Source organism: Rhopalosiphum maidis, chromosome 1 (assembly GCF_003676215.2).
Source record: "Rhopalosiphum maidis isolate BTI-1 chromosome 1, ASM367621v3, whole genome shotgun sequence".
Classification (NCBI taxonomy): domain Eukaryota; kingdom Metazoa; phylum Arthropoda; class Insecta; order Hemiptera; family Aphididae; genus Rhopalosiphum; species Rhopalosiphum maidis.
This window is the reverse complement of record NC_040877.1, coordinates 11,863,085-11,880,007: the sequence shown is the minus strand read 5'-3', so window position 1 is coordinate 11,880,007 and position 16,923 is coordinate 11,863,085. Positions and strand designations below refer to the sequence as shown.

General features: G+C 27.0%; 3 protein-coding genes across 3 annotated transcripts; 2 read left to right on the top strand and 1 right to left on the bottom strand.

Annotated features, from left to right (window-relative positions):
- Positions 1–600: 600 nt before the first annotated feature.
- Positions 601–5,023, bottom strand: LOC113561044 (ran-binding protein 3). The gene is made up of 6 exons (XM_026967229.1): positions 4,579–5,023; positions 3,438–3,521; positions 2,204–2,368; positions 1,365–1,687; positions 1,001–1,303; positions 601–933 (listed from the first exon to the last, which is right to left on the bottom strand). The coding sequence occupies exons 1-6, from the start codon at positions 4,601–4,603 to the stop codon at positions 709–711; spliced, it is 1,125 nt and encodes a 374-aa protein (XP_026823030.1). The 5' UTR covers positions 4,604–5,023; the 3' UTR covers positions 601–708.
- Positions 5,024–5,494: 471 nt separating this feature from the next.
- On the top strand, positions 5,495–13,695 carry LOC113550209 (stress-70 protein, mitochondrial). Its single transcript, XM_026951919.1, has 2 exons — positions 5,495–5,762; positions 11,484–13,695. Exon 2 carries the CDS (start codon positions 11,513–11,515, stop codon positions 13,550–13,552), a length of 2,040 nt encoding a protein of 679 aa, XP_026807720.1. The 5' UTR covers positions 5,495–5,762; positions 11,484–11,512; the 3' UTR covers positions 13,553–13,695.
- Positions 7,594–9,120, top strand: LOC113556517 (ran GTPase-activating protein 1). The gene is made up of 2 exons (XM_026961554.1): positions 7,594–8,215; positions 8,384–9,120. The coding sequence occupies exons 1-2, from the start codon at positions 7,594–7,596 to the stop codon at positions 9,118–9,120; spliced, it is 1,359 nt and encodes a 452-aa protein (XP_026817355.1).
- Positions 13,696–16,923: the final 3,228 nt, after the last annotated feature.

Here is a 16,923-nt window from a genome sequence, read left to right as displayed (position 1 = left end):
TAGTATGTCTACTTAAATAAACGTTAAATTAAATTTATCAAAATGTCTAACACAGATAATAAAGCATACCCAAAATATAATTTTAAACATAAAATCGACAATGTGTCATATTCATAAACTTTTATCAATTTAAATTGTAAATACATATTATGATCAATTGATAATTAAACACAAACAATAAAATTATTTACAGATAAAAAAGGCATAAATATTTAAAAAAAATGTTTATCCAATACCTTAGAAATTAAATGAAACACATTTCATGAAAAGAATTATTTTTCTATCATTATCAAAATAATAAGGCATTTGTCTTCAAATCCAAACCCTAATTATAAGCATTCTATAAATAATGTACTTCAATAACAATTTAATGTCAAATAATTTGTACAAAATCAATGTTTAAATTTGACTACATACTTGTAAAAAACATTTTCAACCACATTAAACAATGTAACAACTGGTTAATAATTCTAACTAATTAGAACTTGAGCAAATAAAGCAGAAAATAAATAATATCATAAAAGTTATTAACAATACTTTTAGTATATTTTTTTCTGGTATACGAAATTGATGATTGTTTATAAATGAATTATTCTTATATATAAATACAACATATTATATTTTGTGGAAAAAACTGAAATAAAATATTTTTTATCATAAATATAGTTTGTATTGATATTTATGATAAAACAAATTATTATCAGCATATTATACAAGTGTACCCTCTAATGAATCTTCATCATTGGTGGTAGATGGATTTCTCTTTCTATCTGCTTCCTTATGTCTTTCTACACGTGTCAGTAATACATGTATAAATTCATCAATACTTTTTGCAGGTCCAAGTACAAGAAATACTTTAATTGAATCTTCTTCAAATGCAGTGAGCCTAACACTTTTTTCACTAACTTTTTCAACTTTCATGTCAGCCCAAATCTAAAAAGATATTCAATAAAAATAAATAAACACCATACCTAACATTTTAATAAATTTAAAATAATACCTTAGTGTTCAAAATAACTTTAAGGTTTCCATTGCTTCTCATAACTACTCTTGATGACTGTCCTCCATCCATATCATTTACACGCAATTGTCCACGTCCTTTTTCCACCCAGTTGGATTTAGCATTATCATACACATAGAGTTTACATATATTTAACTGGAATACGTTTACATCATTTTCTTCTCCAGTCATACAATCAACTTCTTCATATTTTCTTTTAGTCGCACGTGATTCTTCATATTCTTTAGCAGCTTCTACCAATTTTCTTTTAGATTCTTCTACAGATTCATCCAGTCTGCCATTCTAAAATAAAAAATAAAATAATTAATATTGTACACAATAAATTATATTTTTATAAGAATACTTCGTCAGGTTCATCATTTTTAAGATTGCCAAATGATGGAGAAATAACATTTGAAGATGATGAAACTTCAGCTTCTTGAGTATCATTAGGTTTTTTATCATCTTCTGAAGTTGAATCAGCTTCTTTATTTAATTCAACACGTTCGTGAAGATTTTGACCAAATACAAAGCCACTAGCCAATGAAATTTCATCAGGTTTTTGAGTGCGATTTTTGGTAATAACAGCACCAAATATAGCTGGCGGTGATGGAACAGGTACATCTTTTTTAGGCTGTGGTTCTTCAGTATTTGTATCATTTTGATTGGAAGAACTTGAAGTTTTTGCTGTGATTTATAAAAGAACAAAATATTTATTTTAATTTTTCAGTTCACTGAAAATATCTTTAATGTTTATTCAAACAAAAAAAATATATTACCATGAAAAGTGTATTATTTCTGTTATAATAGAAAAACATCTAATAAAAAATGTTTTAATGATAGCAAAAAAAAAAAAAAAATATACAGATATCTACAATTCTTGATCAATGTTAGTGACAAAATAATTTTAGTATTTATATTTTACTTTTAAAGCGAGACATTAAAAAAAACTCAAGGGTAGAACATAGATAATATTTTCAATTATAAATTGTATAGTAAATTAATCATCTATAATATTGACCTAGAATCAACCGCCTAAATTAAACAAGTAAATTTCCAATACTATATTATATTTATGTATCTATGACATGGACATATATTTCTGAATAAATAATTTTGAAGCTACTAAAATTCTTATTATAAAACCCAACAACAATAGTTATTAATTGAGGCCATTATTTAAAAATAAAATGACCAACTTACGAGTAGATGTAGATGGGTTTAAACTTAATCTAGATGGATTTAAACAAAATGACTTAGATGTAGGTCTTGGAGTATCTGGTTTTCTTTGACCCATTTCAAAAGCAAATGATGATGAAGATGGCAATAATGATGGGCGTAAAAACATTGGACTGCTTGTCTGGTTATCTACAAAATAGTAAAATAAATATTTTAAATCATACAAATGTAATTTACTACAATAAGTACTTTTTGTACTTATTTATTTTAAATTACATGAATTTAAATATTGTTAGGTTGATTAAACTTCAATTAAACAGTTATTATAAATAATTTTTAACCTTACATAAAAGTGCTTATAACTTAGTTTTATACTTTAAACAGCTGATAATACCCATTAACTTTATAAAGCAATATATATTGCACATATTATACACATTTTTTTTTACATTTTTAGGAATTATAGAAAAAACTTATTTAACTAAATATGAAAATAATTAATAGTTCTTTTATGCAGAAAGTACAATAATGCCAGTACATAAATATAATAAACATTTATGAGAAAACTTAATAATAGAGAATTTAGAAGAGTTCACATACTTGGGTATTATCAAAAGAACAAATGGAAAAGAAGTAAAAATGAAATAGTAAGTTTGCCAAATAGCATTTAATCAAAAATGGTACTCTTTACTTCAAGAAATATCATTAAAATATATCACGGGAGTACAGTCGTTGTCAGATAGATTGACACGACGGCAGTGATAACAAAAAACCCAGAGGTACTCCATACTTGAATGTTATTACCAAAAATATATCAATAAACCAACAATTGTCACAAAAAATTTAAAACTAATTTTACATTATTAATTTAAAACCAAATATTTAAGTAATATTTTTTTATTAAAAAACAAAAAAATACATAAACTTTAATAATAATAATAAAATAATGACATCTATATACACACCACGACTAAATTGGGCTACGACTACTAAAAGCGCAGACACCACCATGTCAATCTATCTGGTAATGACTGTATGATACTTTAAAGCAATAAAACATGGATAATTGCAAAAAACAAGAAAATGTAGAGAATTTGTAGGATTGATTACAGGAAGATGAAGAAATGTTTCAATATTTTATAATTAAATTGTATATGGTTTATGTTTAAAATGTTTAAATGCATCATACAATCATACCTCTATAAGAACTATGTTAAACAAAACTAAAGATTTTTTTCACACAACTAATATTATTTACCTGATTTGTGTTGATATCTCGGTATTGATGTAGAAGGCTTAACCACTCTTTCTGGTGTTTCATGATCACTTTTTAATAGATTTTCTGAAATATTTAAAATTAAAATAATTATTATTTAAACACTTTACATACAGTATGTTAGATGCCTAAAATATAAATACAATTACAATTTATACATATAAACTAATGACAAATTTAATGAAATATATTAAATATTAATTAACAGATTAAATTAAATATATTATTATTAATTTGTATGCATAAAATATATTTGAACTAATTTAAAAACATTTATGAGTATTTATATGACGCATTTATTTAAACACTAATACATTTTTTATGCAATATTTAGAATGCAACAAAAATATTACAATAATAAGTATGTAGTATTATACTTACAATGTTATTTAAATAAAACTATTTATCAGGTAATAAAATAAATATTTTAAGATCCATATTTAATAATTAATATACTTAATAAAGTAACTAATGCAATCTATTTTTATTATACTTAAATTTACTTAATAATTGTAAAAATAAGTTTTCTATTAGATTAAAATTGAAGGATTTATCATAACTGTAATATTATATTCCTTGAAGAATATCTAAAATAATCGAACGAATAAAAACCATAATAAGCTTTATATGTATTTATTGTAAAGTACTTTAAGGTTAAAAGTCAAATATATTATAAAAATAATATTGAATAACTGATTCACTATCTACAAAATAGAATTGTGTCATTAAAATGTCTCATCATGGTTATGTCTTATAGTATTTTAATCAAAACTTACTACATGAGATCACAGATAGGCCATAAAACCGATATATAGAAATAATAAATACATTTATATAATTTAATAAAAAGAAAATAAATCAATAAAAATACTTAAAATAAATCATATGAACTATTCCTATATATACATATTTTTTTTTATTGTAAATATATGGAGTAATATTGATAGTCTCTATTACACATTAATATACCAACAAGGTGCCATTATCAAATTTATAAATTATTGAATTAACTATTTTATATAAATTTGATAAAAAAAAAAACAGATGTGTAAAAGATATGTCACTTGTTTCACAATACAGATCAATTTGTTAAATACAAAAATTGTTAGCTGCAGTTACTTACCTTTAACTTCTACTTGTTCAGTCATGTTTTTGTGAGCTTACCAACTATAAAATATATCGGAAATCTCCACAATAAATTACTATTTACCTACAATTTATAAAGATAAAAAAAACAAACTATAGAATAGGAACATAATGCTAGGTTTAAAATTTTTAATAATATTACTAATTTAAGCAAATTCACAATACGGATATATCAATTTTAATTAATCAACAGAAAATCATTACACGAACATGAGTACAACAAATTATTTGTATTATGAAAGTTTTATCAAAGCACAAGTGTAACCTATGGTCCTGGACAAAAACGTTGAGAAACAGCTGATTAGGGAAATGTAATAGTCTACAACACTTTACGGTTCGATAAAAACCGCGTTATACTCATGATTATTCTTACAAAAATACAAATAATATTTTGTCTAATTATCCCAATGTGACAGAAATCAATAAAATATTGGTAAAATAATAAAAAAAATTACAAAATTTGGGAAAACGATTGACGCTTAGAGTTAAACAACGGAAGTTGCCATAGATAAGTATAATAACAATTAATAATATTATTGCTTATTACCATTTACTTGATATTTTAAAGACCACAGAGAACATAGTTCGTCAGAGACGCTAAAAAAATCAGAATTGATGTTCAACGACAAGAACAGTGCTGCCACATTAAAAAAAAAAAGCTAGGCCAGACATTTTTTTTTTTGACATTTGAGTAAAACATACATGATACATATATTATATATTTAATATCTGTGTGCCAAAAATCAACAACGTATAAAAACACTTCAATCACGACAAGTGTGGATTTGCAAAATTTTTTAATTCACTCCAGAATGTTTATTGAAAATCGTAGACTGCAATACCAAAAATTGAAACGCTTTTCGCACCACAGTTTTGCGAGAAACGAATTAACCATTGGATGGTTGGTCACACTCGACAGCCGGTTCTTTTCCATTACCTCTACAATAATTGCCTCCCTATTGCACCACCTTGCGAACGCCGCCCCATTACCGCTGAGCGCTGACTAAGGACGAAGTAGGAGCCATTTCCGTGAAACCGCGTTTAACGTTAACTAGTGCATTGCCCGTGTTCCACAACGTGTTTGTTTTGGTGCTTCTAGAAGGTTCCAGAGGCTTCATTATAGTACACAACTTCCAATCGATCTCAGGTTTTCTACTAAAGGTGAGCTATACTAAATCAATTTAAAAAAATGTGTTATTACAAATAGAAACCTTGAGATTTTTAATTGAACGTTTTTATATTGGCCGGATAGGTCATCGATAGAATGCAAATGGTAGTGTTATTATAATGACACCGCTCCTACCAAATTTTACTCTCGATTCTATTAAAAAAATATATGAATATTACTTAAATCATTTTTATACTGTTTCATACAGTAGAGCTTTGAATGCACTCATGCCGGTCTCCATGCCGGGCACGGATTGATCGCACCACGTTTCCTTTCCCGCTACTTTTTTATTCACTGTTAGTCACTGGTTTTTTTTTTTTATATCAGATTTCATGCTAATTTTACTCGAAAAATAGTATTGCGTAACCTTCTTAAAAGTTAGATGTTGAGGTCTGTAGTCCATACGAAATTCAAATTGTTTATGGATTGAGGTTAGGATTTTAGTTCCCCGTTTTTAATTTTTAAGTAGGTACCTAATTGTTGTCAACTATTTAAATTTCTTTACCAAAAACATTTTTTTTAATAAATTAATAACTATTTCACTCATTTTCTAGGTACTCTGTAATAAAATATTGTATTATGTATGCTAGTTTGAATAATAATTAAATAACTGTTTTCAGTAGTTTTATGCAAATCTCACTTTTTAACTTGGTACTCATTGTGTAATAAATGTGTATACATAATTAGATGCCTAAGTTCTTAGATAAATTTTATACCTACTAATAAATTGTTTTTAAACTTCTTACCTATCTTTATATTTAGGCAATAACCAAACTTAAATCTTGCGTATCCCTCATAAATTTCACATACTTATAACACTGCATCTGTCTTCATGCGTTAAACAAGTGCATTCTATCATAAGCCGAAATATAGTGATAAAGAAAGAAACCTGTCTTCTGCTAAAAACTCGTATAAATCAAGTTAATAACTATAATATAATTAATAAATTTATATAGATATGATAATTGTTGTATACCTATTATGGAGTACACTTATATTGTACATCCATATTATTAAATTTGAATGATAGTTAAAATTACCGTTTAAAAAAATAAAAATATGTATATGAATTCAATTAGTATGTACATGAAAAAAACAATACAATTTTATATTGTTGATGTTGTTTTTCCATTGTCTATTATAAATAAGTATTTTATTTTTATCCAAACTTATTTTATTATTCTAATAATCTTGAGTTAACTAATTTGTAAATTTTTCTAATTAAACTATGACATATATAGGAACTACTTAAATATAGAAATATGAATGGATAATTATTTAAGGTACATAAAAATATTGGTAATTAAATATAAAACTGAAAATGGTATTGAAACTCAAAGCTACAAAATATATTAGCTTGTAGTTGAACTATTGTTATAAATTATAACATATTGTGATGAAATACTTATAAAAACATTTTTCTTATGGTTATACCTATCTTATTAATATTTATATAATAATGTATATACTTAATGATTTAATTTCTAATTCAAAAAAATAATAAAGCTACTGCAACTAGTATTTTTATTAAGTTCAAGGTTCCAGACTTTTTTTTATCTATCCGCTTGTACATGCATTTTCTATTTTCAAGTACCTAGTGATTTTTAAGTAATCAATTATTTCGATTACTTACAATCAGCTTAAATATTTAATAGCACATTCAATAAAATCTTGGGTTATTAGCTTTTTGTATTTTTGTTTACATTTACAAACGACCAACTTAGGACATTGGTACGTTTCAGATTATATAAAAACTACAATCAAAAACACCATTAGTTGACAACAAATCTTTTCATTTTGTTGCAATTCAAATCTAATTAAAAGATGGAAGACAAGGGCTTAAGTTTTGCTGATCAATCTCTTTCACTCAATTCTGCTGAGGACGCCAAAACTATAGTTTCAGCAATCGAAAAATGTCCGTGCTTGGTTTTTTTCAATCTTCAAGGAAATACTTTAGGAATTGATGCTGCTAAAGAAATTGGTCATGCTCTTGCTAAACATGGGTCTCATCTTAAACATGCATTATGGCAAGATATGTTTACTGGACGACTCAAATCTGAAATACCAATAGTTCTAGAACATTTATCAGCTGGTTTATTAACAGCGAATGTACGTTTATCTGAACTTGATTTAAGTAATAATGCTTTTGGACCAATTGGCATGCAAGGCTTAGTTAAACTATTGAATTCACCTGTGTGTTACGAATTACATACATTACGTTTAATGAACAATGGATTAGGAATTGGTGGAGCAAAAATGCTTGCAAAAGCATTGATTGATAATTATAATGCTAGTACCATGGCTGGTACTCCATTTAAACTTAAAGTACTAGTAGCTGGTAGAAACAGGTTAGAAAATGACGGTATCATCGCTTTATCTCAATTCTTCAGTCTTGTTAAAACCATGGAAGAAATAACAATCCCTCAAAATGGGATTTATTGCAAAGGTATATTAGCACTATCTAAGAGCTTACTACAAAATCCAAATTTAAAAGTGTTGGATGTTCAAGATAATTTACTAACTGTGTTAGGAGCAGAAGCATTAGCTAATGTTTTGCCAAAATTAAAAAATCTCAAACATTTGAATATTGCTGATTGTTTAATAAAATCTAAAGGTGCTTTAGCAATTGCAGAAGCTTTAAATGTTCATGAATCTCTTGAAAATTTGGATGTAAGTTATAATGAAATCAATGGTGAAAGTGGGGTTATATTAACAAAGGTACTATGTGACAAAATAAACTTGAAAGAGTATAATATTAATGGCAATAGGTTTGGAATGGAAACTATTGACATAATTTCAAATACACTAAAAGAATCCAACAAAGACAAAACTCTGGGATCATTCAGCGGTGATGAAGGTGAATGTTCTTCTGATGAAGAAGATGATAATGATGAAGCTGAAGAAAGTTCTACTGATAGTGAAGATGGTGATGTTTCTACTTCTTATGCTGATAAAACTGCTGATCTAATGAAAGATATGGCTGTTGGTGAGGTTAAATTAGTAAAAAATTCCACGGATGTTGTTAGTTTTGAAATATTAGTTGATCAACTAATGGATATTGCTGGTCGTTATCAAAATGCAGATGATAAAGATACATTGGATAAATGTTTTGAATTGTATAAAACAGCTTATACTAATGCCACCAAAGAATTAAAGTTTGTTGACTTGACAAATTTGTTGTTAGTAAAACATGGATTAATTAAAAGTGAAGACAAAAAATTCCAATTACGAAAAGATGTTGGTAGATGTTTAGAAGTTCTAAAAATAGCTGTTGAAAATAAAAATGTGATTCCTGAACCATCTCAATGTGTTTTAAGCTTTATGTTAAAAAAAAAATATTCATTTCAATAACTTGTAAACTATGTCCTCTTAGTACATTAGAAATGGCATTCAATAATCTAGAATATATATTTTTTTATATAATTCAGTTCATTTTTTTTTCAATTTAAGAATTTATTTAGTTTTCATTAGGATATTGAAATATATAATATATTTTATTTTTATTTTTTTTTTATATTAATTTTTTGCTTAAATATTTTTTAACCTTATTCTGTGGCTTAATCATTTTGAGCAACATTTGTAAATTGTATTGTTAATTATCACTCTGTTAACTTTTATACTATAATCAAAAATGTATTGATCAGAAGTTTAAGAATTCAAATTTACTCAGCTTAATACTATTACTCTTAAAGACTTAACATTATCAAACCTATTTTTAATTTTTATGTATTATACTTTTTTAATATGATATTTATTTTGTATAGCTAATTTTCTTTTATGTAAAGATCTATATTTATAAAATATAATTTAGGTTTGTTAAGATTTAAAAATAAATAAAGATTATTAATATGTCTTTTAACTAGTGAATAATTTCTTTATTTAATAAATATAGGTGATAAATACTTGATAATAGGTAACTAATTTTTAATAACATCAATACTAAAAGAACCTATATTTTATACAATGTATGAATACAATAAAGGTGTTTTTTTAAGTTAAAAATAAGGATTTATAATTCTAACTATGATTAGGTAACTATTCTGATAGTTAATCGGTATACTGCAATAAACTTATTTCTTACTGATAAAAAAAAAGCCGATAATTTGTATAAAATAATATAATTCATAATTTGGTTTTCTTAAGAAGTAATTCTAAATATTTTCTATAAAATATAAAACGACAAATGGATAAAATAATTATATTCTAGTTCATTAATTATTTGCAATTAATTAATCTAAATAAATAATATCCTTTAATAAATTGACTGAAAATAAACATTTTATAAATACTCTACTATGTACATATTATTGTTAATGATGATATTGTTGGAATTACCGTTTGAAATTTTCATTTGTGATGAAATATCAACTGGCTGCTATTTATATCTGATTTCTGTTTGAATGATTATATTAAACATACTTTAAAACTTAAGTGTTCATAATGATGATACTGTTGGAATTACCGTTTGAAATTTTCATTTGTGATGAAATATCAACTGGCTGCTATTTATATCTGATTTCTGTTTGAATAATAGTATTAAACATACTTTAAAACTTAAGTGTTCATAATGATGATACTGTTGGAATTACCGTTTGAAATTTTCATTTATGATGAAATATCAACTGGCTGCTATTTATATCTGATTTATATTTGAATGATTATATTAAACATACTTTAAAACTTAAGTGTTCATAATGATGATACTGTTGGAATTACCGTTTGAAATTTTCATTTATGATGAAATATCAACTGGCTGCTATTTATATCTGATTTATATTTGAATGATTATATTAAACGTACTTTAAAGCTTAAGTGTTCACAATGATGATACTGTTGGAATTACCGTTTGAAATTTTTCATTTATGATGAAATATCAACTGGCTGCTATTTATATCTGATTTCTGTTTGAATAATAGTATTAAACATACTTTAAAACTTAAGTGTTCATAATGATGATACTGTTGGAATTACCGTTTGAAATTTTCATTTGTGATGAAATATCAACTGGCTGCTATTTATATCTGATTTCTGTTTGAATGATTATATTAAACGTACTTTAAAGCTTAAGTGTTCACAATGATGATAATGTTGGAATTACCGTTTGAAATTTTCATTTGTGATGAAATATCAACTGGCTGCTATATTAATATCTGATTTTTAATAGATAATATGATTCTGTTTGTATTAGGTATATTTTAAATCTTAGGTAAATTAATTAACATCTAGTATAGTTTCATTTAGTGCTTATGATACAAATAATAGTATACTTAATTATTATTCTTATGATAATGATGATAGTGTTGGAATTACCGTTTGAAATTTTTCATTTATGATGAAATATCAACTGGCTGCTATTTTTTTCTGATGTCATTTGATTACATTTAAAATAATAATATATAGTATAGACAATTAGAATTACCATTTGAATCTTAATTTATGATTTAATAACCATTATTTTATTTTTAATATAAAACTTGTTCAGGTGTTACAAGTTACTAATTCACCTATTTTTAATGTTTCTTTCCTAATTCAATTATTATAGCTAATGATTCCTTTGGTTAAAGTTAATTTTCTGCTTTTGTTTTGTGATTGATCCCGTCTATATTTATATAATATTATACTTATATTTATTTTATTAATAAGAAGCAAAATATATATTTTACTTTTATGTGACTTTTTAAATTAATATTATTGTTTAACTTATTATTTTACAGATTACTGTAGAACTTAAGATCACATCACAATGTTGAGCGCCGCTAAATATATTGCACGTCGAGCTGCAGAGCAGTCTCTTCTTGTTAAACAAGATTTAATATCTAAAGCTTTATGTCTTAGTCCATTTCAAACTCGACAGTCATCATCTAAAGGTGTCCAAGGTCATGTTATCGGAATTGATCTTGGCACAACCAATTCTTGTGTGGCTGTTATGGAAGGAAAACAACCCAGAGTTATTGAAAATTCTGAAGGTTCAAGGACTACACCTTCAGTAGTAGCTTTCACTAAAGATGGAGAAAGATTAGCTGGTACTCCTGCCAAAAGACAAGCTGTAACTAATACCCAAAATACTTTTTATGCTACTAAAAGGCTAATTGGCCGTCGTTATGATGACCCTGAAATTCAAAAGGACTTAAAAAACTTGACATTTAAAATTGTAAAAGCTACTAATGGAGATGCTTGGGTGCAAGGTTCAGATGGCAAAATGTACTCCCCTAGTCAAATAGGAGCATTTGTCTTAATTAAAATGAAAGAAACAGCTGATTCTTTCTTAGGAACAAATGTTAAAAATGCTGTAATTACTGTTCCAGCATATTTCAATGATTCCCAAAGACAAGCTACTAAGGACGCTGGACAAATTGCAGGACTCAATGTCTTACGTGTTATTAATGAACCTACTGCTGCTGCGTTAGCATATGGTATGGAGAAAGATAGTGATAAACTTATAGCTGTTTATGATTTAGGTGGTGGTACTTTTGATGTTTCTATTTTAGAAATTCAAAAAGGTGTATTTGAGGTCAAATCGACTAATGGAGATACCTTACTTGGTGGAGAAGATTTCGATAATTTATTGGTTAATTATTTAATATCTGAATTCAAAAAAGAGCAAGGTGTTGATTTAAATAAAGACGCTATGGCTTTGCAACGTGTAAAAGAGGCTGCTGAAAAGGCTAAAGTTGAATTATCCTCTTCTTTACAAACTGACATCAATTTACCATACATAACTGTTGATAGCTCTGGCCCAAAGCATTTAAACTTAAAATTAACTAGAGCCAAATTTGAAGGACTGGTTGGTGATTTGATTAAAAGAACAACAGGACCATGTCAAAAAGCTGTTAAGGATGCTGAGATAAAACTTTCTGATATTTCTGACGTATTGTTGGTTGGTGGAATGACTCGAATGCCTAAGGTGCAGTCATTGGTACAGGAAATATTTGGAAAACAACCTAGTAAAGCAGTAAATCCAGATGAAGCTGTTGCTGTCGGAGCTGCAATTCAAGGTGGAGTGCTGTCTGGAAGTGTTACAGATGTACTTTTGCTTGATGTTACTCCATTATCTCTTGGTATTGAAACAATGGGAGGAGTATTTACTAGTCTCATCTCTCGTAATACAACCATTCCAACCAAGAAAAGTCAAGTTTTCTCTACAGCTGCTGACTCTCAGACTCAAGTAGAGATTAAAGTGTTTCAAGGAGAGAGAGCAATTGCTGCTGATAATAAACCCCTCGGCCAGTTTTCATTGGTTGGAATTCCACCTGCACCTCGAGGTGTTCCACAAATAGAAGTCACATTTGATATTGATGCTAACGGTATAGTTCATGTTTCTGCTCGTGACAAGGGTACTGGTCGTGAACAACAAATATCAATTCAATCTTCTGGTGGTCTAAGTAAGGATGAAATAGAAAATATGGTGAAGAATGCTGAACAATATGCCCAACAAGACCAAGTTAAAAAAGACCGTGTTGAAGCTCTTAATCAAGCTGATTCAATTGTTAATGATACCGAGAGCAAATTAACAGAATACCAAGTACATATACCTGAAGAAGATGCTACCAATATTCGTGAACTAATTAAAGAAGTTAGAGAAAAAATAGCACAAGCACAGGCTAATGAACAAGATCCTGAAGAATTAAAAGCTAGTACACAAAAATTACAACAAGCATCATTGAAAATGTTTGAAGTAGCATACAAAAAAATGGCTGCTAAACGTGAACAGGAAAATAGTGGCAATCAAAACCAAAGTGGAGATGGTCAAACAACTGAACAAGAAACTAAAAAAGAACAGTAAAATGATTTCTAATAAGGTAGTTGTCTCCAAATTGTAGTAGTATCGATTACTATTTGTTTTTTATTCATAGTATGTAAATAATATTGTATATATTTTTATTATAATTATACACATTTTATATATAATTATAATTTAATACGTTATTTGATCAATATTAACTGACATTGGCACTCCTGATGGTAACTTTATTTAGGAACTTAATTTAAATTTTTGGAACATTGATTGAATTATATAAAATTCAAAAATGTTCATGTATGTTTATTGGGTTGGTCAGTCTTATTTGTATATTTACAATCTCATATAAAATACTTATATGTATGTTACATTTATCCTATTTAGAAAAGAAGGATAGTGTCAAAAATAATTTAACATGTTTATAGATGTTGAATAAATTGTCTAATAACCTTCCCTCTGACTCTGATTATAACTGTTATGATAAGTACTATTTTGGAAAATTAAGGAAAAAATAAAGAAAGCATTCCTATTTCAATTTTAAATAAAAATGTAATAAACACTGTCGCATTTTATACACGAAAAATGTTGCAACTCTTATCAGTGCTATTAAAAAGACAAACAGTCTCGTCTAGATAGAACTTGAGAAACCATAAAATTAAAATTGTATATGAAATAAGAAAAATCTTATTAACTTAAGAACCAAAAATTACGTGAACTGGAACATAATATAATATGTATGCTACTATCAAATTACAATACTAAGGTAAGAACATATAGGTACATAAATTATATTCTTATTCTTTGACTTGTAATGCAAACATTCTGTTTAGTAGACTTCTCTATAACAACATTTTATTAGAGTAAAGTCTTAAATATACCATTTTGGAGTAAATTTCCTAATTAATTTTATATTTACGAATTTACGACGTAGTATAATCAATATATTGACACAAAGTTAGACCGTAAGTCCGTAACTAAAACATTAACTTGCAAGGTAAGTGATAATTAATTTATATTTTCAACTAACTTTTTTACAGTAATTTGACTGTCTTGCTTTGATAAGGGTGGAAATTGAATTATAATATACATATCAATAATATTATGTAAAATTAATTAACCTGCAAAGTTGTTTGTTCGGAAATCGAACATTTAGTTAATGATCTTTAAAACATAACTTGTTTCATGTTTAAAATATCAATAAAACACTACAAAATGCCCTAGATTATAATCTTACTTTTAAATTATACTCTAATCTAACACCGCGGTCGCGGCGCAGAGCTAAGTAAAAAAAGGGAAACAAGCACGGGACGAAGGTGTATTATAACACGAGAGAACCAACTTATATTTAACCAATGTTATTTTACGAAAATCATGTCGGCTACCCTGTAGCCTAAACTAATGAACCAATTGACTTGAAATTTTCACGAACAGCTCAGATTGGTGTGTAGATGATTCTGTGAAAATTTCAAGTTTATCGGAGTATTTCAGCCTTAGTTATATGCTAAAGTATTGGCATAATTATTTAGCAAAACGCTATTTTTTTCAACAATTCCACTATGTATATGTTTGTGCTGGCTGCCCGAATTTCCCCCTCCATGCAACGGGCTCATGTTGATTTCGTCTTTTGTGTATGAGTGTAAATGTTAAACGAAAGTTCTCCTTTGTCTCATTAACTATATTCAAAATTGTAATTAAAAAAATTGAGTGATATCTCATCAAAAACACACCGTGTAAAAACATCGCTAATTTAAGTGTTTTTTTTTACTTAGCAATGTTTTTACACGGAGTGTTTTAGACGAGATTGTATGTACCATGACTAAATATATTTATATGAATATATATTTAGCCATGGTATGTACATTATTGATCAATTTAATTTAATTTTAAAAATAGAGTGGAATATATACTGAACGCAAAATCTGATATGTACGATACACGTATTTAAAACAGAGTCAATACTCAGCACGTGCCGGTGTAGCGCCTTCTTAAGAGACCGGAACACCCTCATGTGTTATCTCCGTTCTACAAGTACGTAACATAGCAAATTTATGTCCAGAAGATCACGTTTAACTCCGTCAGTTTAAAAATTAGAGTGAATCGACTTATTATGAAAATTGATGGTTAAAACATTATCTGTGTTTGTAGCGAGTTATGAGCATTTTCAACTTACATTATGTTATGTACACATAACTTGTTAAAACATTGAACTATCGTAAGACACCAACATACAAACATAATTTTCTTACCATCAAGTATATAGGTCGATTCACTAATTTTTAAACTGATGGAGCTAAACTAATCTGCTGTCTGTTCTCTATTGAGCCGTTGAGCGTGAATTTGTCATGTTACGTACCTGCTTGTAAAACAGAGACAACACATGCGGGTGTGATGCCTTATTGTCACAGTGTGTCGCTGTGTCAGCAAAATATTTATTTTCTTACTGAGTACTCAAATCAGTGGCGCAACTACTGTTCCACGTCTTTATAATTTCAAATATCTATAGTTTTATTTTTTTAAATTTTATTATCATTTATTTTTTTTCTGATCTTGCATACTCATTAATAAAATGCATCAACTTATTGACTTCAACAGTGGCGGATCCAGAGGGGGGCGATTGCCCCCCCCCCATCAACTCAAAAAAAATAGTTTAAGTCCTTGGTTTTAGTTTTTGACGTAATTGTACTTCAAGGGTAACAAAATTATAGTGATATATTTTTTTATTACTATTATCTACTGTAAAAGATATTTTTTTTATTCTGTACGAGACTGTGGAAAGTAACATATGTATGTACCTAAATAAATACTTTATCAAAATGAATGTTTGCCCTTTAAAAATCGCCCCCCTCTGTTATCTTGGTCTGGATCCGCCCCTGAACTTCAATACTGTATTGACGCCCGATGTCTGACGACTGACAGTATAACAGTTGATACTTGGTAGTTAAAAACATTGATTGTTTAATATCAAATATGCCACTTTATATCACAAAATTCTATACTATATATATTATAGAAATAGAAATCTGTGTAATATAAACATACATAGAATATTAGAACAAAAATTATGTAATCAACAAAAAAATCTTTCAAACACAAATATTATTTTATTAAATAAAAAAAATATTTAATAATAATTTATTTTTATATAAATACCATTTTAATGTGATTTTTTTTACATATAATACAATTATATATTATGTTAATAACACTCTATTATAAAACAATTTAAGCATACACATCACTACATCAGTAAAAGTATGTTAAATATAATAGATGAAAAATATTTTTATAAAAACCATTAATACTAGCTTAACTTAATAATAAAAAAAAACATATTACTTTGATTAAACAAACTACCTTCATATTTATACAATAAAAATAAGTCTAATTAAATTCTTATACTATCCAATATTTTTACT